The sequence below is a fragment of the Pieris brassicae genome, chromosome 12 (assembly GCF_905147105.1).
Source record: "Pieris brassicae chromosome 12, ilPieBrab1.1, whole genome shotgun sequence".
Taxonomy (NCBI): Eukaryota; Metazoa; Arthropoda; class Insecta; order Lepidoptera; family Pieridae; genus Pieris; species Pieris brassicae.
The window spans coordinates 10,853,176-10,876,018 of NC_059676.1; the positions used below are offsets into that span (position 1 = coordinate 10,853,176).

The window sequence follows — 22,843 nt, forward strand, 5'->3', positions numbered from 1 at the left end:
AAAAACTGTTATCTTATAAGACACTATTTTTTGTCTTCTACCTTTCTGTGAAATACTTAAGGAAGTTATTACGTTTATTAAAATGTTAGAATATATAGTTTGTTTATTAGGAATCTTACAGCTAACATACATATATAAAACGCATAGACAATATACAAAGACAACACAGATTACATAGAAAAATAATATCTATGAAACAGAAAACATAGATAAAAATAACAATAATAATAAAAGAAAACTGAAATTTAAGATTATGTGGGTATTGTGAGTATCTTGACGCATACGGTGAAGGGCTGTCTAGACTATCTGCCCATTAAGAATATTGTGCAAAAATAGTAACTTCTTGCTAACTAGAAACTAAAAAATATTTTCAACAAACTCCATAACTATCGAAACATTGATACTGTTTAAAACTAAGGTTAAAACATTTAATTTTTATAGTAGCATACTTTCTATTACATTATTCATATTCGAGAATTATCTATGTGAGTTATGATGTCAAAAAATAAAATGAGTCTAATTGCACCTTCAAGGTAAAAGACTCTGTAGTCTCTTTGCGAAATTGTGTTTACGCTGTCTTTAAAAGAGACGGAGGAATACTTTAGTTGATACAGCGCAATTAGTTTTTTTACTTGCAAAAGAAGAGTGCGTGCTAATTCTTTAAAAGTCGGCAACGCACTTGCATGTCTTCTGGCGTGTGCATAGGCGGTATATATCGTATTTAATGCTAGAACTTTCTACTCAGACCTTATACAGACGAAATTTCAATTCAAGTATCAACTCTGTACATAACATTGGAAATATTAACAGGCAAATATAAAAAATAGTGTCACGATAGACAAAGGAAAACTTACCTAAGAATTTCCCATGATTAACAATTGAAAAACACCTATTGTACTTAATTTTATGGGAAGTACGATATTATGGTGTTGTATTAAGGTTGACATTTGTGTGTGCCGCCTGAACACCTGTGTTTAGATAAAATATGGATTAAAGTCTCTCACTGGTGGTTGGTGTAACTAGCCTTCATTTGTGGCTTTATGGGAGCGATATAAATACACAAAACATTCTATGAATACTTGTGTAATTTCAAATATTTAGAAACACTCAGAGAAACTAAACTGTAGATACAGACACAACTCGGTGTTTTAAATGCATGCAGCCGCCTATCGAAGTATGTCCTGGTGATGCACCCGAAAGCCTTCTGAGAGTGTGATTGTCTATAGACGACGGTATCACTCAAAATTAGGAGCGCTTCCTGCTCTTTTCAATAAAAAAACAGTATTTTTTCAGCCCCGTTCAGGTTCGACGGCCACAAATTAGGCAGGTAATTAAGATTAAAACCAGATTTTCTTCTATTATTTCTACGAGTAATTAAAATTCCGAACACAACTTCTTGTTTTGACGTTTGATTGACAAGCATTGTTTGCACAATTTGTAGTTGGTTACATATGCATGACATACATACAATAAAAAACTGAACCATTTATAATGTTTAGGAAAGCTATATAAGGATTTATCAGTAGCTAAGCGTTCTCAGCATAGTGGTCGTCTATTTCAACTCCTGCTCCGATTATTTCTCCTACAGTTCGTTATTAACGGCAAAAAAAACGTGAAACTGGCATATCTAGAATTTAATTTATATGTGGTATCATGGAGTTGAATAGCCTTGTCATTCACGTGAGGGTGGAACCTTTGTTCGTTGGCTCCAGCTCCTCTACTTCCTTTACATTAAGGTCGTCCACTTTTTTTGAAATCGTTGGATTATTTGGATGTGGCTGTTACTGGTACAGCCCCACAGCTGACAACCATAAGTCCATACAGGCTTCAAGACTTGTTTGTTAAAAATAAAAAAAAAATTGCAATTGGTGTGTTACACTTTTTCATACTATTTTATAAACTAATATGTTGTTGATTCAATTATATAATTTCCTTATTATTAATCAGTTTTAATTGTGTTTAGATGAAGAGACGGATAATGCATAAAACACGAAATAGACTTTTTAGAATTACATCTAAACGTAAGTCCATTGGTCTTTTAATATGGATTTTTTGATTTTATATTATGACAGAGCAGCAGTTGCTGAGGAAATTTTAAACTGTACTGAACTGTAATATAATTTATTAAATCATATATAATAAGTATGTTAATCTTACTTGACATACTTATCAATATTTGTTTGTTCAGTATTCTTTGAACAAATTCTCTTCGACTCTACCCAAGTGTTTCGTAAAATTAAGAAACAGAAGTTCTACTAGAGGAGGCCATTACCCACCATCAGGTTCCAATAACACAGTATATACAATAATAAGAGAAAAAAATTATTTAGGGTTATTGAAAATAAATGGGCTTTATTATTATTATTATTAAGTGTAAAATTAAATCATTTTTAATTGATGATACAAATTATGTGAAAATATTTATGAAATCATTTAAATGTCAAGGCCGTCGAATTGATTTCATGGTTTGATTTTTAGAATTGATTAAAATAACTAGTTTCACGTCTTCGTGCAATATTCGATAGGCTAGGTATTTATGAATTACTTGATAGAAGCTACAATGCGCTGAGGCGATGACAACTTGGAGAAACTGATCGTAGTTTGTTGACACAGAAGGCAAAAGACCACATGTATATGAAAAGAGTTACCGCCTGAAGAGAGAGAGAGAGAGTTAGAAGTACTGGGACTAGTTAGGTTTTGCATTCGATTAGAAGGAGTAGCGTCGTTAGGAAACTGATCTTTCTTAGGCACAGACGGTTTGTCAGGCACAGAAGGCTACTACAACTATTCCTTCTACGACTGGTGTTATATATTTCTCACATCCGCGCATGCATTATAGTAGGGGAGCCCAAACGGATTTTGGGATTTACTATAGCGAGGCAGATTAATATACAGTGGGATACCTTGTACCCGGTTAAGTACCACCACCAAGTATGAGCCCCATATATATGGCCGCCCGAGAAGGGATCAGATTAGTAAAAGGGATTAATCATTAGAAATTCTCAAGCGCGTCAGATTAAGGCAGGGCGAGTTAACATGCTAAAAAGAATATTTCACTTATCTGACAATTTACAAGTGACGTAAAGAAAGGGAAAAAAATCGTCATCTCGACAGTCTCGAGCGTAGCTGATTTTTTTTTATTTTGAAGGACGGCAATTTCCACAAGCTGAACTACAGCAAAAAATCGTCGATTAAGTTTAATACGTACAGCTTCGTGAAGCCTTCGTGCACGCCAATACATCAACGTATCCGCTCTCTACAAAAAAATAGGCCCAACAATTTTGAAAGCGCTTCCAGCTTTGCATGAAAATCGGATTTCAATCCGGCGGTCCTTTGCAATTTCTGATGAATTCAGAAATACTCAAAAAAGAATTTCTGGATTTGGGAGCAATGGAGCATAATGTGCAGGATTCTTTTAACATCATACAGTCTTTTACCTCTTGTATGGGTTGAAAAGGTTAGACGATGTCAATCAAGCCAGGATTGCCATCTTCAATAAGATCTACAAAGCTGAGAAGGAAAAAATTATTTGCTGCAATAATTAACAAATGTATCCAGAAATGCGAGGGCAGCTGGTATAAAATACTTTTTTTATATGTAGGTATTCGTTTTGCCTTAATAGGATCTTTTACTTAGCTTTTTAGTACCTAATTACCAACAGCAGAATATTTTGTTATGCGATTGTTATCCCATAGTGTTCGCTTTTCCAAAATAAAAACCCAAGTACCAAAATTTAATTTTACTCTCCATAACAACCTTCAGAGCTCAAGGAACAAAAATTACTCGAATTGGTCTATCAACATATTTTGTGATTCATTTTTGTTTCAAATATAGATTTCGAACGATTAACATTTCCAAAGAAGAATTGTCACTGACCATGGTACTGACATACAGGCGATGCCAGAAACGTGTCCCAGTATTTAAAAAGCCCAAACATCGTCACGGTAACAAACTAGAGTAACTCGGTTTAATATGCCAAAATTGACATAAACTTAATTGTCACTTGCACGCGATGCTCTGATTGGTCAAGTGTTTACGGTGGCCACGCCCTTCGCCTTGTTGGATCAATAATATACAGCCTTGAAAAGGCTTTATATTAAAATAAACAACTGCAATATTGGGAAATATAAAGCGCTTGACGCGTAGCAATACAGCTTTTTACCAAATTTTAAGCTTAAATATTATTTGCTTTATATCGTAGGTCCTTATTATGTTGGTAACTATAATTATTATTTAATAAATAATTGTTACGTAATATGTATTTAATACTTCCCAGCGCCTTGATCCCATGGCGTTGCGTAGAGATGTTGGATCTCCGCATCTTCTACCGCATTTACTATGGAGAGTGATCGGAGAAACTGTTCAGATAATACCTGTAGCTGAGTTTCATCATCGGTCATCATAGGCAGAATACGAAAGTACACTTCTTGGCGTCGGTCTTTCTTCAACTGAGTTTTTTAAGGAGCTTTTGCCGCGCACTACCTACCACCATGTAGAATTAGCTGCCCACTGAAGTATTTTGGAAACTATTCTGAGCCCCAGACCTAAAAAGGTTTTATTTACTCACGTTTAGTAAAGACGTGCTGTAATGCAGGTTAAGTTTCAACGAACTATGACTCGTTGCATAATTCAATAATACGTGAGTCAAACGCGCTTTCCTTAGAAAAACCTAGGACTACGGCTGATACATAGTTTTAATTAGCAAGGGACTAATTTTTTGTATCACCTACTTTTAGGCACACAAGTAAGTTAAATGTGTGACTCATGACGTTGTGTCTTCATATCTTGTGTCAACACCAAATTTCGACTCCGCTTAACTCGATCAAAAAAAAAATTCAATTCAAAATCATTCATTCATGTAACCCAATATTCACTTATGAACGTCAAAAAAGAAATGTGTATGAAATGGCACTAATTTTACTTTTACTGCCAGTTCTCAATCAAGGGCGTAGAAGGGAAGAGAAGAACTGGCAATAAACTCTCCGTCACTCTTATTAATCGGCAAGTTTTTTGTTTTACACAACGTTTGTAAGGCGCCGCAACCATTACACCATGTTCCACATGTCATCTTAAGTAAAAATTAAAAACAAAGGTTTGTCCTCTTTCTCCAGGATTGTGCAATAGGAGCACGCACTTACATTCTCGTGAGAACAACACGCAAATACATAGACGAAATAACTAACAATACCCGATCTAAGGGTTAGAGCCAAAAATTGGTCGTTAACCACTTAATAATAATAACAATAAAGCCACTTTAATTCCATACTGTAAAAATTACAAATCTAACCTATCTGATTTGTATTTTGTGGTTAATATACGCTTAGTCTACATTAGTCATTGTTATTTCCATTACTTCGTGTACCTCTTTTGGTTAATGGCCTTCCTACATCCATTTATCCCCAGAAACCTGTATGATGTCGTCGGCCCATAATTTATGTGGTCTACCCATGTTACTTATTCCTGGTCCTTTTTTGGTTTCAGCTGTAAGGCTGAAGAGTGGGTTAGGGTGTCGGTGATCTTAGTTTCCGCCCTAAAGTGGTCAATTCGTATTTTGTGAATCTATTTGATGCTCCGGTCCACTGCTCTCTGGACACTAGCCACCTTCGACATCCCTCTTTTGGTAAACGTCTAGGTTTGGTCCCATAGACATGGGAGAATGCCAGTGTCCATAGCAGTCGTTTTTAAATCTAGAAGTTACCTTTAAAAACTTTTCTTACGCCAGTAAGCTTCAGAAATCAGAGAAACTGATGCGGGAATCTTAGAATTATTATTACGCAAGCAGTCGATATCGCAGGCATCAAGTGATACAATTTAATGTTCACATTTCACCCTGGAGTAACCATGGAAAGTTTGATCAATAAGAAAATTCTCGATCAATAGTGTTTTGGGTATAATGGTGAAATAGTAGTATAGTTTGAGCTTTCCAATAATTAATGTTTATAGTTCTTATCATATTTACAACTTTACGTTTATTGTTGGATAATTGTCCAGATGTTTCGTGATACACTATTTTGTGTTTTTAAAGAATATTTGTCACACACATAGTTAATTGTAGATTTTAGTATGATGATTGCTTAATATATATATAAACTAAAAGTACAGAAAACACCAAAAAACCACTAAGGGGTTTAACCTTGGTACCTGAAGGTATTCAGTGCAACTCAAAATTAAAAAGAAATACAATGTATACAAAAAATAACATTACACTCAAAGAAAAAAACTACATGAATACATTATTTCTACATAATTACATCTATATTAAATTTAACAAAAATTACAACGCAGGGCATATCTTGTTTGATTTGTTTTTTTTAAATATTTATTGCTTACTCCCACCACTCATAAAAACTAATTAAATTTATTATACAAGTAATTTTTACTTACTAAAAAGGTTTAAATTACAAGTTAAACTAAACCTACTAGGCTAAGCTAAAGGTCTGTAGAGGATGTAGGTACACACTTTGAATAGGTATGTCCCGCATAAAAACATTTCAGTACATGTTACCAATCTTTGCCGATTATGAAAGCTTTGGTCGAAGCCGGTGGAGGAGGATTTTTGAATGTCACAATATGATGCACGTGTCCGTTTAACGCGTAAATCCTGTCGTGTGACGCCGTACTATCAATGGTGTGATGTTACAATAATTAAAATAGAACTTTTAACGCGTCATAGCTGATAATTGATATTATAACTTTGCGGTTCTGTTAACAGATATATGTTTAATATGAAATTTGGGAACAAGTCTCCAATAAATTTCGCAAATATTAAAATTTTGGAAAAGATGTTATGTACGGTCTATCGATGTATATCTTGATTTTGGTAGGTGTTAAGTATGAATGAGCAAAATCTTAATGATGCTCCTTCCACAGATGTTCATGCGAATATTGTACGCAGAAGTAAGCAGTAAATCTAACCCCTAACTACAACTAAACCTATATCCAGTATTAGGGCACTCCCTGGACAGTAAAAAGGACTAAATTCTCAAACAATTGCATTGGATGGAGCATTGGATGATGACCTGATAACTTTGGGAAGCTTGCTGTAACCGGTAGATAGGAAGGCACGAGACGCTGAGACAAATCTCCTAATCGCTGAACCGACCAAGTTAACTTCCTAGAAGGGTTTAATTTTACGCAGGCGCTAAGGCTTGCCGAAAACAGGGGGTTACCCTAACATGACCTTCATTACTGAAGAAGTAAAGAAGTAGAAGAAAAAGAAGAAAAGATAAAGGTCAAAATTCAGTTCGAAAACCGGCGACCAGAAGGACGCCACCGCCTGAACGCACCTGTCGAATCCCGTACTTCCCACGGTGTAATTACAGTTATTATAGGGGAGTTACTTGTCGTAAATAGCAATTATTCAAATTACTTATTTGACATGGCTGAATGGTAGGGGCGTAAGTGATTTGAAAACAAAACTTATTAAAAGTGTTCCTGTATATAGAATTAGTCCTGCGGGATTGCAAAAGCTACCCAAAAGGGTCTCCTTGAAGAGGTTGGCTTGGTACTACCCGAGGTTGTTTTAGTGGTTATATAGCTCACCAGTTCTCAGATCAGTGTGCTTGGACTGAGTGGAGTTCCACATACCCCTCTTCTTGAAATATATGGTGTAATGCTTTGGATCAAAAATTCCTGTAAATATAATTGATTTGATTTCCGGTTAATAGTTTTATTCGTCAATATTAAATAACAAAAAAATTTCTTCTTTTCTATTTTTATTACAGCCGATACTATTCGATTTTCTAATCGTATCGGCTGTTTCAGTTGAAAGAGAATAATTTCTTCCCTGACCGCGCGGATTTATTGTGTAGGTGTGGTACGATACACCTATATTTTATATAGATTTTTGTATCGTCAGGTACTTTTGCCACCCCATACTTAAAAGCGATTTTCTCAGAGAGCAGAAAAGACAATCGTTTGTGAGAAGAGCCGTGTCTCTCGACCCTGGGTTCCCGGTTCCCCCCCCCGGTTCAGATCACGGCTGTTACGACTGTTTTTATGTGCGCAATCAAACCTACGGCGAAGGCATAAAGCGAGTGGAAATACCTTAGACCCAAATTACATCTGTCTTAGACCTACTTGTCCGTCAGAAACAGATGCAGTATTAGGCCAAGATATTTATAGGCTTGGAGCTTTACTGTATTATTATGTATAGTCTTTTAAATTCGTTGTTTAACCGTTTTTATTGAAATCAATCGCCAGCTGTATGTCACAGCTCACAGCACTTCTGACAATATCACATTTCACGCACGATCGCATCGACAATGGTGCAGCAGTTTTGGTTACGTTGAAGCGTGAAACACGTTCACCTACTACACCTACACCTACATGACACGTTCGTAGTTCCACGGACAAGATTCCAAACGAGAGTTGAATGAAATCGATTCGTTTGTCGTGTAAAACCATTGTTTGTATAGGTTCCTTCAAGAATAGAGAGTGCCAATTCCTAAAATGTTGGCAACGCGGCTCTGGTATCAAGTGTCCATGGGCTGCGTTATAAATTATGTAACATCAGATGATGCTTAAGAAAAACACTTTTTGAACGGATTAAATCGATGCACGGTGACCGTCACCGTGACCACGCACCCTGAAAAGTACGCGAAACGTCGTCGTTAAGATTATGTAAATAACTATAAGTTTTAATATTAATACATAGCTTTAATCCGTTCAAAAAGTGTTTTTCTTAATGTGTAAAAGCTATTTTAACAAAAGACAATATCAGATAATCCTCCTACCCGTTTGCTTCCTTTTAAAAAACCTTATAGAAGCATTGATGTTTTTCATTGAATTAAAACGTTATGATCTCGTATTTCTCTAAGTATGTTTACAACAGTTTGACTGTGTGTTACAAACACAAGTTAAAGTCAAATACAAAGTATATTGAAACAGCTTATGCACGGGCGGCATAAGCGAAGAAATGTTGGAAAATTCGTGCAATTTAGTTTCTTGTAAATGTAAATTTTGGCTTTACGATGTTCAATAGATGGATAGATAAACATAGAATCTGACCCTATATTTAATAAAGTAAATAGATTACTAAACGCTAAACGGCTAATCACTGATTTCATTTACCCCATACAAAACACCCTAAAATAATTCTACAGGCTAATATCGACTTTATTGCTTTAAAATAGATCTGGTTTTTATATAAAGAGCATCTAAATATAAATCCAACCCCTATTGGTCAATATTTCCCTCAAAACCGCATTCGCCGCTGAAACCGAATGATAGTAAATATGAATGTCTTCTTCACTCCTACACCCTGATACACATGATATCTCTTTCGCGCAGGGGTTGTTTGATCAGTGCGTTTCAAGTTTATCTTGTCTTTGGACGTATTGAGCAAACTGATTCGAAAATTGAAGTTGTTTTTTGTCTGCATCGACATTTTTTGTGTCATTAAATTGTTTTACTCTCGATTGTGTTAATTAAATGCAAATTTAGCATTTTAATAATTGTTAGTTACGGTTTATATTACGATTACAGTAATTTAATTATCAACAATAATTTAATTGATTAATTGAACAGTTGAATTTGCAATGTGTGTTTGTGTCTGCGTCTTAGATGTGACATAAAATATGTTTTAATGTGATATTAAAATGGAATATTCTTGGCATATGGAGGACGGGAATAGAGAAACTTCACGGCCTAGGCCATCGGGACGAAATCAAGGTATTTAATTCTTATTTTACGTAAATCACGCTCGCTTCTAGAAAGATTTTCGAATTCAGCTACTTATAACTGAAGTCAATGGTATTACAGTTAGGTAATGATAATTATCGCATGAAACGTCGAGTTTTGTAATAAGTTCTTGTAACTTCTTTTCTATGTCAGTTTAATTTGCACGTATGGTGACAAACTGCCTTACGCTTACAAAAGCGATCGACCTCTGCCAGACAAAATGTTGATGCCCTACTCAGTAATGAAGAAGAAGAAAAATTATCAAGAAACAGATACAGAAATCTGGCCAGAAGACTGGTCTTCTTGCACTGGCAATTTGAAACTTCTGGAAGTTTCAAATTGCCAGTGCGGCGCTGTTTTCTCTTTCGCTGTCTTGGGTATTATTCTGTTAGCTTATCGTGACGTCAATATAGAACCGCCTCTTGTTATTTTCCAATATTACTTAATTGTATAAATTCATTGACACTGTTAGCTATATAGAGAAGGTTCTCATATCGCAAATTGGAAAATATTATGTATTATTAGGAACAACATTGCAGTGTCGGATGCTCCAGTAAGCATTACTAATGGAGCGAAATAACTTGTTTTAAGTACTGTAAGTGCCTCTGTTTGATTGGTTACACCTTCATAATGAAATAATAAAACGAATGTTTGAAATTGTCTCAGTAGCGCACAGTAGTAACTGAGATTCGATTTTCAAGAAATAAGTCTCCCTAAAACGATCAAGGAAACTCAAAATTATAAGTTAAAAATATTTTAAAAAAATTTCTTTAGTTGCCATTTGCAAAAGGTAGTTTCATATGGAGAAGAAGGCAAGAGACTTCATACTTAATCTTTTAAATAGTTTTTACAGTACATTACATTTGATAATTATATGTGAAGGCCTAGAAAAAAACGACTATCCTAAAATAGAATATTCTCACGGTATTATAAAAAACAATGCAGCAATTATTATTATGTAGGATGCCTCTCATATTTATAAATATTGCAACTATAAATTTTACATTAAGCTTTATAAAAAATAAATAATTAACAGACTATCAAACAGTGTGTGAGCTACTACAGAGTTGATTTCCGTTTGGTTATATCCGATTGGAAATAAGATGAGATCGAAATCTATTATCTAAATCCTTGTTTTTATACTCGTATATAAGGCTATGGCGGAATCTCAAAATATAAGCTCTCTGACCATTTAGCTTTAAGCGAGGGTTTAGCGTTAATAGATTTTGACATTCGTGAGTCATAGCTCGCTTTTACCCTTTAACCGTTAACCTTAGACCAGTTCTGATGCAATAAAAATAGAGATAAAATAAATTGTCTTAAAATAATTTACCCTAAGAAGTCTTTAACCAAGAAATTTGGCGATTAAAAGCAGAGGTGGAGAGTTTTGTTGCCAGTTCTTCTCACCCGATCGTTGGTCGTAAAAGTAAGTTTATACCTTTAATTCTTTTAAATGTTGAATAACTATAGATAGCAACAGCTATAAGGATAAATGAATTGTGTTTTTTAATTAACATTTATTATTTTATTCAATAGAAACTCTTATGTCGTATAACCTTTGAAGGAATCCATTACTCTTGATATGATTCTATAATTAATAGATGTTTGGCCTTATCAGTTATATAGTATTCTAAAAGAGTTTTCCTGTTAAATTCGGTTACAAAAATACTTGTTATTCGATATAGTGATAATAATATATATTGCGTATTTTACGTAAATTAAACGTCAATGGTTATCACCATATAATTATATTATACCCTATATATAACAAATAAAATATAATATTTTCAGAAAATTATTTTAAGAACGCTTAAGGATCAAGTTGTCGATAGGCTTAGTTGTGCGAACACTGGGTTTATTCATCTAGATATACTGGGTTCATTTGAAAGGAGATATTTTCAGAATGAAAATAGAACTGCAGGTGAGGAGGAGCAGACGGCTTCTGTTGTGAAATAGATATTATCAGCTGTACAAACGAACGAAAAAAAATAAAATCCTTTAAGAAAAGACATCAATGTTTCCTTGTTGCGTACATATTTCACAGAGTAAAGTGATCACTGATCGAGTTTATTGTCTACCCTCATTTTTGTTTTGTTTTGTTATTTTATATACCTACATCTGTGCGCTCTAATTATTAATCTTAGTTTTACATATTGTTTCTCAGTAAGTGAATTATGTATGCAATTCTTATGAGAAATAAAGTTATTCTTAAACCGGAGGATAAATATTCTAAGAATATATATAATTTTCTTGAAGGCTGGTTGATTTCTTATTAAATTAGTAAGTATTGTGTATTTCTAAACTTATCAGGCTATTATAACCATATTTATTAAACAAATTTAATCATTGTTGATTTATCGATTGTTGCTTCTAAAGTACAATTTGATATTTTTCTTTATTTTCATTCTTCTGATGATAAAACATTTCCATTGACATAATATTCCATTCATATTTCCTTAAAAGAATCGTATGTAGAAAACACGTGTTTATAATTTATATATGTAATTATGATTATTATGCATAGACATGCCTTTTTCGTTTAGAAGCGTAGCCATGTCTAGATTGAGAGATCTGATGGTCTTTATGCAGGGTAAGGTTTTTGTAACATTAGATTTAGAATTTATTTAATGAAATTAGTAATTCACTGTAGAAGTTATTTAAAAGTATTGAGAAATTGTGAACAATCCGCCGTCACATTTCTGTATTTTTGTTTAAATAAATACTTTTTTTAAGAAAACGAAACAGCCGCATCAAACCATCAGCATCTGTCGTGTAGCTTTTGTCAGTGTCAATGTCTAGTAAACGTCTAGCTAATGGCATTTACTGATATACTTTTGAAAAAAATAAAGAATTACACATCGTAAATAACTACTATTTGTGAACCTCTTTTAAATTAATGAATTATTATAGATTTACTTACTAAAAATGTGTTTTAAATTCTTAAAATTGTTAATCACCGTGGATATTATATTTTTAAATTAGAAAGGTGGTGACTTGCCCTTGGCCACCTGTGTTATTACCAAAATCATTCGGATCAGCGCACACACGCGCCCTTTAATGTTATCGCTAATTTGTCGTGTTTATGGGGACCACCCGTGCTGGTCATGCGTGAAACAGGTGGATACGTGAATTGTGTATTTATACGATGTATCATTTCCCGTAAGTTTGTAACCCCCAGTCAGAGCATGGGTCAGACATTTCTGCGTATGCTTTATTAAGCAGATATTTCTTTATTGGCAAAATACTTCATTTTTGAGTCCGGAGTTCCGGCTCACATATTTTTTCACTGTACGAGCAAGTGTTAATCATTTCCAACAAGAATTCGAATGCACGACCTCAGAGTTCTGAGTCTAAAACTTATACATGCAACTGCGAGAATTTTCCAAATGGTGGAAGTGTCTGAGCCAAAGTCTAATGGTCGCAAGAGCGTTGTCTCCTTTTTAAGAATTGGTACGCTCTTTTCTCGCCAGACTCGTAAGTCGAATTGGTTCGGAAATAGTACAGTGGGCAGCTGGTTCCAATCATATTTTTTATTAATACGCTTTAGGATATCTATTTCTAAATAAGAAGATAACAATATTCACTTATATGAAAAATTTACTAATTCATACTAAAAGTACAACAGCAGGGAAGAAACAGAAAACAGTATTTACGAATTTCTAATAGCTACACAATCCTAAAACGAATATAAAGAAACAACAACAATGAATAATAAATTGAAGTAATTTAAGAAAATCTATAATTTATTGTATGTCTTGGAGCACGCCAAACGTTTCTTAAGGGCGCAAATTGTGTTGTCAGTTGTCATTTGTCAACGTCATAGTTATAGTTTCAAACTCTTGTCGTAATTCATCCTTTATGAAATTTCCCAATCTATGGATACTGAGATAGTCAAACTATCCAGATACAAACGTACCAATCTCAAATCGATTTTGAACACGTATCTTGGCATGACTCTGAGGTGCCAAACACTAACACAGACACAGCGCACGCTTGTAACAACTCTTAGCTATACTCTCAAATACATGCGCACACTCACCCTTTCACACGCATACTTAATATCTTAAAACAACTGTGTTTGTTTAGTTGTAACACTAAACATGCACCATATATCACGGAATAGTTTGTGGGGACTAGCGATAGATGAATTTTGTCCTATTTGATATGAATAAAGTTTTTATCGTCTTTTCTTATTAATTAGTGCGAATTTTTGGCATGGCAACTTCAGCTTGCATGATTGAAAAGTCTAATTACAATGACACAGACACCATAAGACATTCTGCTCGGGTACTTTAAGATTTTAGAAAAATTATCGCGTGCTGCATAAACAGCTCACCAGTTTTAGTATTTATGTATTATTTTATTTAATATTTCTCGTACTTCTTCGGATCCCTACCATCTAATGAACCACACATTATACGCTTAACCACCGTGTTCGAGATAATTATGACGTCACGAGATCAGTGCAAGTGAATTCAGTTTCAGCCATTCACCCCGTTTCACTCGGATTCTTCATCTTATTGTTATGTTATTGTGAAATAGATTAAAAAGAATATTTTTTAATGTCCTATTTGGTCTTCCGAGTCTTTTTGTGATTTTATAGTGTAAATTACGGACGTACTTACGGGAGCAGTGATTAAATTATCGTTTTAATAAACTATTTCTTATTTGATGATTAATTAAAATTTCACGGTTATCCCATAGTCACGGGATCCTTGAGAAATCGAGGCGACGAAGCTATATAAGGAAAAAAATGATTTTGACAAATTATTCCAAGGCATTTGGGATTTTTGCAAAGCACAATTTATACCACAATCATGGACCATGATGACGCCTTTGAAAACTTGTAGTATTTAGGAAAAGCTTTAGTAGTTAGTAATGATAATAAAGTAAATTGATGAATAAAAAATTAAAACCAATTAAAAAAGTTTGGTCCCTGTGGTAGTGTACCTTTGATGCTGGCATTTCCTCGCTGTATTGTGATACTTATACTCGTTAAGCACCAGCTCAGGTCACCGGTAATTTTTATTTAGCATCCGTGCACTTGAACCCCGGTCCAAGAGTCTACTCCAAAGGGAAGAAAATCAAAGTTGGCAGAAATTTAAGCCTTTTATGCGGCCGCGCCAGCTTTTGTGTCTGTCCGAGGGAGGTAGGACGGGGCACTTGTGTGTTCACACAAGTAGAATCCCATATCAAATCCCGTAACAAAAGTAGTTTTTTGTCTGAACGTAAAACAACCGAATCATCGACGACGGCATTTTCTTCACACTTGGTTAGCCGTGACGCAATGCGACATGTAACACAGTGCGTGTGTTACTTGTGACAAACAGACGTTTAGTGAAAGACAGTTTTCTAGTGATTTTTGGAAATTACAGTTTTACACACCAAGACAGGTCTGTTCCATTAAAAAAAATTTCGTTGTTAATTTTTACCGTCATATAAAATTAGAGAAAGCATTGTTAATTATGGTTTTACATTCCAACCAATTCGACTTAGGGCGGGCAACGCACTCGCGAGCCCCCTGGCATTGAGAATGTCCATGGGCAGTAGTTTTACTCAACATCAGGTGAGCCTTCTGCCCGTTTGCCCATTAAAAAAGTTAATTTTGTCAACTTATTTAAATTTAGCTGTTGCGTTTCTTAACATTTAGAGTTATTTAAGAAAAATTTAATAAGCTTCATAATTAGTAGCGCGTTAGTACTAAAAAACAATTATACTAAAGATACCTATAGCTAATAACGGATTACATTATATTCAAAAAGGTTCCAATATTTACGAAAAGAAAAAAATTGTGTGAAAACGAGGGTATCTATATGAGTGTGTGTTCATACCCTCATTTTCAAACCATATGGGGTGTGCTCAAATAGTATACTTCTCACGTATATTACTCCTTTTAAGCATATTCGACGATAACTTAAACGAGTCGAGGCCCAAATAGCGGTCTTTCTATTAGCTTTTTATTGTTTGTTATTGCATCAAAATACTTGATCTACAGCTTTTTGAGGAATAATATAGATCGGCCTGGCCTATTGGAATATGACAATGCGAAATGTGGCGGAAGTGTGATTAATTATTGTAAATTTAATGCATTCGAGAGCACGCTAACATTGAAAGTGGATTAAAAATTTAATATATTTCGCAATTTCTTTTACCACGTACGATTATTGTAAAACCAATAGCCTCGATGAATGGTCTATCCGAAAAGAAATTTTATTACGTGTCATGTCTCAATTAGAATTACTAGTTCCTGGTATTTTCTTGGTTGAAAGTCTACCACTATTGTGTTCGCCATTTTAGCGGCATTTCAAATTTTGTTAGTATTTACTTGTTGCTAAATGTTATTAGTAAAATCTGAGTCGCTTGTGGATATCGACCTCTGCCAGTCTTTTCCTTCTTCCAGTGATTTCTGTTAAGTCATCAGCCCACCTTCTTTTTGGTCTGCCCACTCTTCTTTTCCGGGGTAGTTCCCATCCATCCATTGTGTTTTGTAATCTTATGTATTGCATTGCAATTTAAATTCATTAATTACTAGTCTGTAACTAATACCAAACTTAATCACTAAATAGCTATTGAATATTCTGTGCTTATCACATATTTGCAAATGAACGTGACAAAAAATTTAACTAAAAATAACGTTCGTCGAATGTCTTATTAACAGGTATACTTTTCAGGTCCAGGTCTGATAGACGAGTTGGAGGCTTACATGGCGCCGGTTAGCGAAAATTGCTACGCGCCGCAGCCTTTGGATGCCCGCCGAATTGGGTAAGGTATCGTTTAATATACCCTAATGGACATCAGGATTCTCCATCTTGATCATTAATGTGACTTCTGTGCCTGACACCTCTAATACATCTGTTTTCTTACGATATTTTACGTACAAAGAAAGTTAATTCTGTACTGTTTGAATTGGTATTGGTTTAGACGCACGCATGATCTATATGGACTTTATAAGTCACTTATTAGAGATTACTGACTAGATATCAAATAATGCCGATTTAGCGTTGATAGTTTTCTATTGAGTCTGGATATTACACTTGATAATCCGCGCAATGGATTTATATGCTCGTCTAAGGCACTAGTTGTATTCAAACACCGCCAAATGAATCCGCCACCGCCTTACGTTAATCTATAGGATTGAACCTGGGACAATGATCTACAGACAAACTAACCACGAGACTATGTGTTATGAAGGCACAGTAGGCACGAGATAAACTAAGATAGTTTTTTTATATGGGAAATGAAATTCGGCAAACAGCTACAGCAAAATTGATTTAAGCTAAAAAAAAACCAATCTTAGTTCACTACACCGTAGAAGAGATCTGTCTCTGCTTCTAGACTGCATTGATGACGTCCGAGATCCTTAATAATAATCGTTTATTTGCCTAGATAGTGGTACAGTGGTTAGATCGATCAATTACAAATAACCGCACAATCAGCCATATATATATATAGGCATGCAAATGTCATATACATTTTTACAATGTCTTTTATTAAGAACATAAAATAATGTCAAAGTTAAATCATTTACAATCGGTGCCAAATCTATAGTCCAAATTCTTGCCTACACTATAAAGGCAATTTGCCTTTAATTTAATCACCTTCCCCTTGAAAGAATTACATGGCAGTGATCTATACCTTCTAGGAAGGTGATTAAACAGTTTTATATAATTTTTTGTATACATCGTAGTGGAGTATATAAATTAATTAATATACTCTTGTGAATAGTCCGTTCGAAGTATCTAATAGATAACTATACGTAGTATGCTCTTTAGTAATTGCAAAATTAATACACGATATATAAACGGTGTCAGTGTATATGAATACGCTTGAATAGGTTGTAACGTAGGCAATTAAATAAAAATATATTAGAAACTTGAAAGTTATATTTTTCTGTTTCAAAACTTTAACAACGTATCAATGATTTTCTTTTGCTTGTTATGCCAAATTTAAGGCAAGACTCAAAAGTTATGAAATTCTTCATTACTATGAAAATTTGTGATTGTGTTTCAGCGGGCACCAATTGCCTGATAGTCCGCCAGACTCGGGTTCAGAGAACCCGTATAGTCCAGACACACAGGTCTCACATACTATTGCAGTCTCCCAGACGATACTGGCTCCAGATTATATGCTACTGCCCGAGCATCTTAACATTCATGAGGTAAAGCTGTAATCAGCGTTTATCAAATCCAGAAATACATTGAAGCGATATTATTCGCTTATGTCAAAAAACAAATTATACGATTTTTTATCTTCACGTCGAGGCAACATATGAAATTCCATCCTTATCACCTCGACACTTTTTTTATAGAACAGGAGGTAAACGGGTAGGAGGAGGCTTACCTGGTGTTAAATGATACCGCCACCCATAGACACTCTCAATACCAGAGAGTTCGTGAGTGCACTGCCGGCCTTTTAAGAGAATTGGTACGCTCTTTTCGCGATGTAACCAGAGCGTATTTTAAGTCAGTTCTTGTCGCGCACCAGCTACACACAGAAGTAGTTTCGAAATAATTCGACTTAGGGTCTTTCATAAAAAGAGCGTACCAATTCTAGCACTGTAAGTGTCCATGTATAACTTTACATTAGGCGAGCCTCCCGCCTATTTTAACCAAAACATTCTGCCATCTAAAATAACATATGAATCTAGCAATGGTTTATCTCTGAAAGTGTTATACTTAACTTTTACCTATGTGATACCAGGTCCTCCAAAACGAAGAGTACATATACGATGAAATAAAGGACAATATAGAGCAGGATGTTTTAAGAAATGATGTAGTGGTGATGCAGGAGTCAGACTTAGGCTTGAGAAGCGTCAGACATGAGCTTGGATTGGAGCCAGTGTATCAGAACAGGTAGGTGTAACGTAATTTGTCAATTAGATATATTTTCTTGCCCAGTGGTTAAAGCTTGCGATTCGCGATTCTCAATCCTGAGATCCTGCTTACAAAGCCCTGACTGTGTTTCAATAGATTTATCGTTCCTGCTCATGTATAGACCACTTGGAGTCGCTGTCTTCGCCGTACTCTGAGTGAGTATCTACTGGTCCAAGAATATTACGAACGAGCAACTTTGGGAGAGCTGCCGATTAGCCAGTAGATCATGCGACGCAAGTGGAAAGGGATAGGCCATATACACTGAAAAGATTCCAATTATATCCCCAAGCAGGCGCTTGATTGGAACCCGCAAGGAGAGCGGAAGCGTGGTCGTTCCAAGTAACAGTTGCAGATGAGGCAGAGAGCCCGAAATACTTGGAGCTTAAATACGAGGCTCAAAACCGAACGTGACGGAGACTCACTGTGGACGCCCTCAGCCCCATCTATGTTTTATAAGTCGAGTCAAAATACATGAATAGAAATTCTACGACGCCTATGAAGAGAAATTACATAACGTTAAATACATTCTCTCAATACGAACTATTCTCTGCTGTTTCAATGACGTTCTTAATTGATTCTCCTCTAGGTACAACCAAATGCGAGTAGACATGCCGGATATAGAACCGGGTCTGATGACGACACAGCTCGTGTCATTAAGCCATGAAGTCACACCAGTGTACACCAACCTACAAGAGCCGAAGAAGAGAAAACTTTCGCAGGATGTTAAATGTGAACCAGGTGATCTTCATTTGTTTAAACGAATATTGTATGTTAGGTTTTCTTCTCTTTCTGTTATTCTTTACGCTATGATGATGACACGGATGAATGCATTGAGAAACTAATTTATTTTATTAATAAGGAAACAGTTTTTATTATAGTTACTCACTGAGGACTTGTTTTATGCACTTGTTAGGCCGAGATGTGCTTAAGAAACGGATTAATTATGAAAAACATCTTTAGGAACAGTAGTAAAACCAATGTTCGTACTGGTCTCCGCAAGTGGAGTGGGGTGACAGTCTCATTTAAGATTTTTAACTAATTCTACTTAGGGTCCATTAAGAAAAGAGCGTACCAATTCATAAAAGGTGGGCATGACACTTGCGAGCCCTCTAGCAATGTGAGTGTCTATGGGCAGCGGAATCACTTAACATCAGGTGAGCCTTCTGTCCGTTTGCACCCTGTTAAATAGAAAGTGCTAATCAGAATTTTATGTATATATCTTTAATGCGTTGCTTACTAAATAAATAAATGGCATTACCCTAGAATACATCAGTAATGTTTCTTGCAGCGGCCCTCTCCCCGGAAAACATAGTGCGTCCCCCGCCTTCAGTTGACGGTTCGGAGGCTGGCGATGATGTTCCACAGCAGAGTATACGCTTCAGCCATTTCCAACAGGCCTCGTGGCACGCTCTGTTTGATAGTAATTTGAAGCCGATGTAAGTATTGTCCTCACACTATATATGTGTGTTTGTGTCTAATAAATATTTTTAAAGAATTCACATGTTTTTTATTTAAAAATATGGTATATTGAACCCACAGCTTGCCCCCGTCCTACATAGTGGGTGCCGATAAAGGCTTTAACTATTCCCAAATAGACGAAGCCTTCGTCTGTCAGAAGAAGAACCACTTCCAGGTCACATGCCAAATGCAAGTGTCAGGAGACCCGCAGTATACGAAGACTGTGGACGGATATAAGAAGATTAACAGCTTTTGTTTACATTTTTATGGAGTCAAGGTAATATTTAAAATGATGAAAACGCTTGGATTGGATTTTTTTAATAAATAAATCGTTTGTTTTTCTTAATTAAATATTAATAGCTTCTACTTGTCAAGCAAAGTTAGCCTATCTGATACCTTATCTTCTTATTTTTAGGCAAAAAAGTACTAGCAAAATCTGAAATTGGAAGTGTATTTTTTTTTTTTTCATTTTTAACACCATAATTGTCATATATTAGTAACTTCTAACATATACTGTAGATATAGCATTATATTTCATGTAAACGATAATAAATATTATAAGGCTAGGTATGGATAATATACTTTTGCATTCCTAGGCTGAAGATCCAAGTCAAGAAGTGCGGATAGAACAGAGTCAATCCGACAGAACAAAGAAGCCATTTCATCCCGTCCCGTGAGTATTTTCACTAGCTTGTCTGGCCTGATGGCTGGACTTCATAATTTTGAATGTTATGTACAGTTTTATACTGCATTTAGCTAATTATATTTAGATTAGGCAAAAATACAAATGTATCATCACTTCATACGAGCGAGTTTAAGCACATTTTTGCGTTATGTTTTGTTTGAATTTTAAGAGTCCTTTCTACTTAAAGACAGTAATACTATTTTATAAGCATTTCTTAGCAATGTTGCCGGCAATTCTCTTCTTTGTACTCTTCATTACTCGACTTTTTGCCTACACATTACTTTATCCTCAGCTTGTCCCGCATTGGGGATGTTGAGACCCATAATTGTCTTATTTTGATTAGATCAACGGATAGGCGACTCCTGCCATCATTCCTCCCTACCATTACCAGCTTGTCGATACTTTCAAATTGAAATTCATTTAGGCAATACTTATGAACGTTAAAAAAGAAATACATATTAAATGCTTCTAATTTTCCATTGGAACAGAAGAACTAGCAATAAACTTTCCGCAACTCTTTTTAATCGCCAAGTTTATTTAATTTGTTTTATAAAATGTATGTAAGGAGCTGCAACCATTACACCATGATCCACATGACATCGTCAGTAATTAATTGTGAAAAACAAAGATTATTCCTCTATCAGCAATAGACTTTTTGCGTCTCTCCTGGCAATATGGTCAAAGTGGCTAAGTACTCGTTTGATAGATGACATTCTTGTGGTGGTCTTTAGTTGGTTGGGAATGGAGTTATTGGTTCTTTGTGCAGTTCATAGTATTCACAAGATTCTTCTCCAAAACCACATCTCAAATGCCATCTTTTTTCGGTCCACTGCACGAAGTGACCAGTTAAATATAGTTAATTATTTCAAAAGCAAAATATTTTTTTTTCCAAATCGTAACATTTATTTATAGTGTGGAACTCCGTCGCGAAGGCTCCAAAATAACTGTCGGTCGACTGCATTTTGCGGAAACGACGAATAATAACATGCGTAAGAAGGGTCGTCCCAACCCTGACCAGAGGCACTTCCAGCTGGTGGTAGCACTCAAAGCTCACACGGCTGCCAGTGAATATATTGTGGCTGCACATGCGAGTGACAGGATTATTGTACGGGTAAGTTTAACCTATGTGATACTTAATTAAATATGTATGCCCAAATCCATAATAATAAACGAGCCAAACACTATTTGTATGAATAAGCCTTTATAATATGTAAAGTAAAATCAACATAATAATGTTTTTGTTTACCTGTTTATAAACATTGTGCACCATTGTTTTTATTGTTCTAGGCATCAAATCCCGGCCAATTCGAGTCCGACTGTTCAGAGAATTGGTGGCAGCGAGGTGTTTCGGAGAACAGCGTGCATTTTAATGGTCGTGTTGGGATTAACACGGACAGACCGGACGAGAGCTGTGTTATTAATGGTAGATTATCTCAGGCACTAACCGCCGCCCTTAAATTTTTGCTGCGCTGGAAGTGCAAGACTTGTGGGATGCTTTAGTAAAAAGTCCAGCAAATTAATTTGTTGTTACGATAAATGTGGCATATTGTTACCGAAACTAAGTTGTCAGAATTAATGTTAATCATTATTTGCAAAGAGAATCAAATCTTTGTACAGTAATAGAGGCTTAAATTATTTTAACTATCCTGATTAAGGAACCTCTATCAACAGTAATGTTCTGCTTATCGAACTTCGAAAACGACAAAAATATAATAAATACAATTTCGTGCTTATTCAATGTATATTTATAAATATAATCTTCAAAGTGTGTTTGATAAGTAAGGTGAGTGTTATCGTTAATAGTAGTCATATTGTGTTCAGGTAACCTGAAAGTGATGGGTCATATAGTGCATCCGTCAGACGCACGCGCAAAACATGATATTGAGGAATTGGACACTGCGCAACAGTTGAAGAATGTTCAGAACATACGCGTCGTGAAGTAAGTGAAGTCATTTATTCGCTCTCTTTTGTTTATTCAATGGAAAACCAAAAAACTGTGAGTGACTTGAGGAAGTTTCTGAGTGAGTATGCATACGCAACCTTTAGGGATAATGTCCTCTGTGGATATGTAAGGAGATGCGCGCATGTCTCAACGTGACAACTGGGTCAAATTTATGTACGCCGACGGTTCGGTTTTGTGAGTGCG

General features: G+C 35.3%; 1 protein-coding gene across 2 annotated transcripts in view; it reads left to right on the forward strand.

The window, feature by feature from the left end:
• Positions 1-22,843, forward strand: part of LOC123717279 — a 38,459-nt gene that overhangs the window by 6,098 nt on the left and 9,518 nt on the right. Inside the window, exons 2-11 of one of the 2 annotated variants that reach the window (XM_045673191.1) lie at positions 16,353-16,443; positions 17,692-17,839; positions 18,382-18,533; positions 19,141-19,292; positions 19,843-19,990; positions 20,085-20,289; positions 20,609-20,685; positions 21,610-21,808; positions 21,985-22,120; positions 22,519-22,636. In XM_045673191.1, the coding sequence (XP_045529147.1) occupies positions 16,353-16,443; positions 17,692-17,839; positions 18,382-18,533; positions 19,141-19,292; positions 19,843-19,990; positions 20,085-20,289; positions 20,609-20,685; positions 21,610-21,808; positions 21,985-22,120; positions 22,519-22,636 (1,426 nt within the window). The remainder of the gene's footprint in view (positions 1-16,352; positions 16,444-17,691; positions 17,840-18,381; positions 18,534-19,140; positions 19,293-19,842; positions 19,991-20,084; positions 20,290-20,608; positions 20,686-21,609; positions 21,809-21,984; positions 22,121-22,518; positions 22,637-22,843) is intronic. The other variant, XM_045673193.1, reaches the window with a different exon arrangement.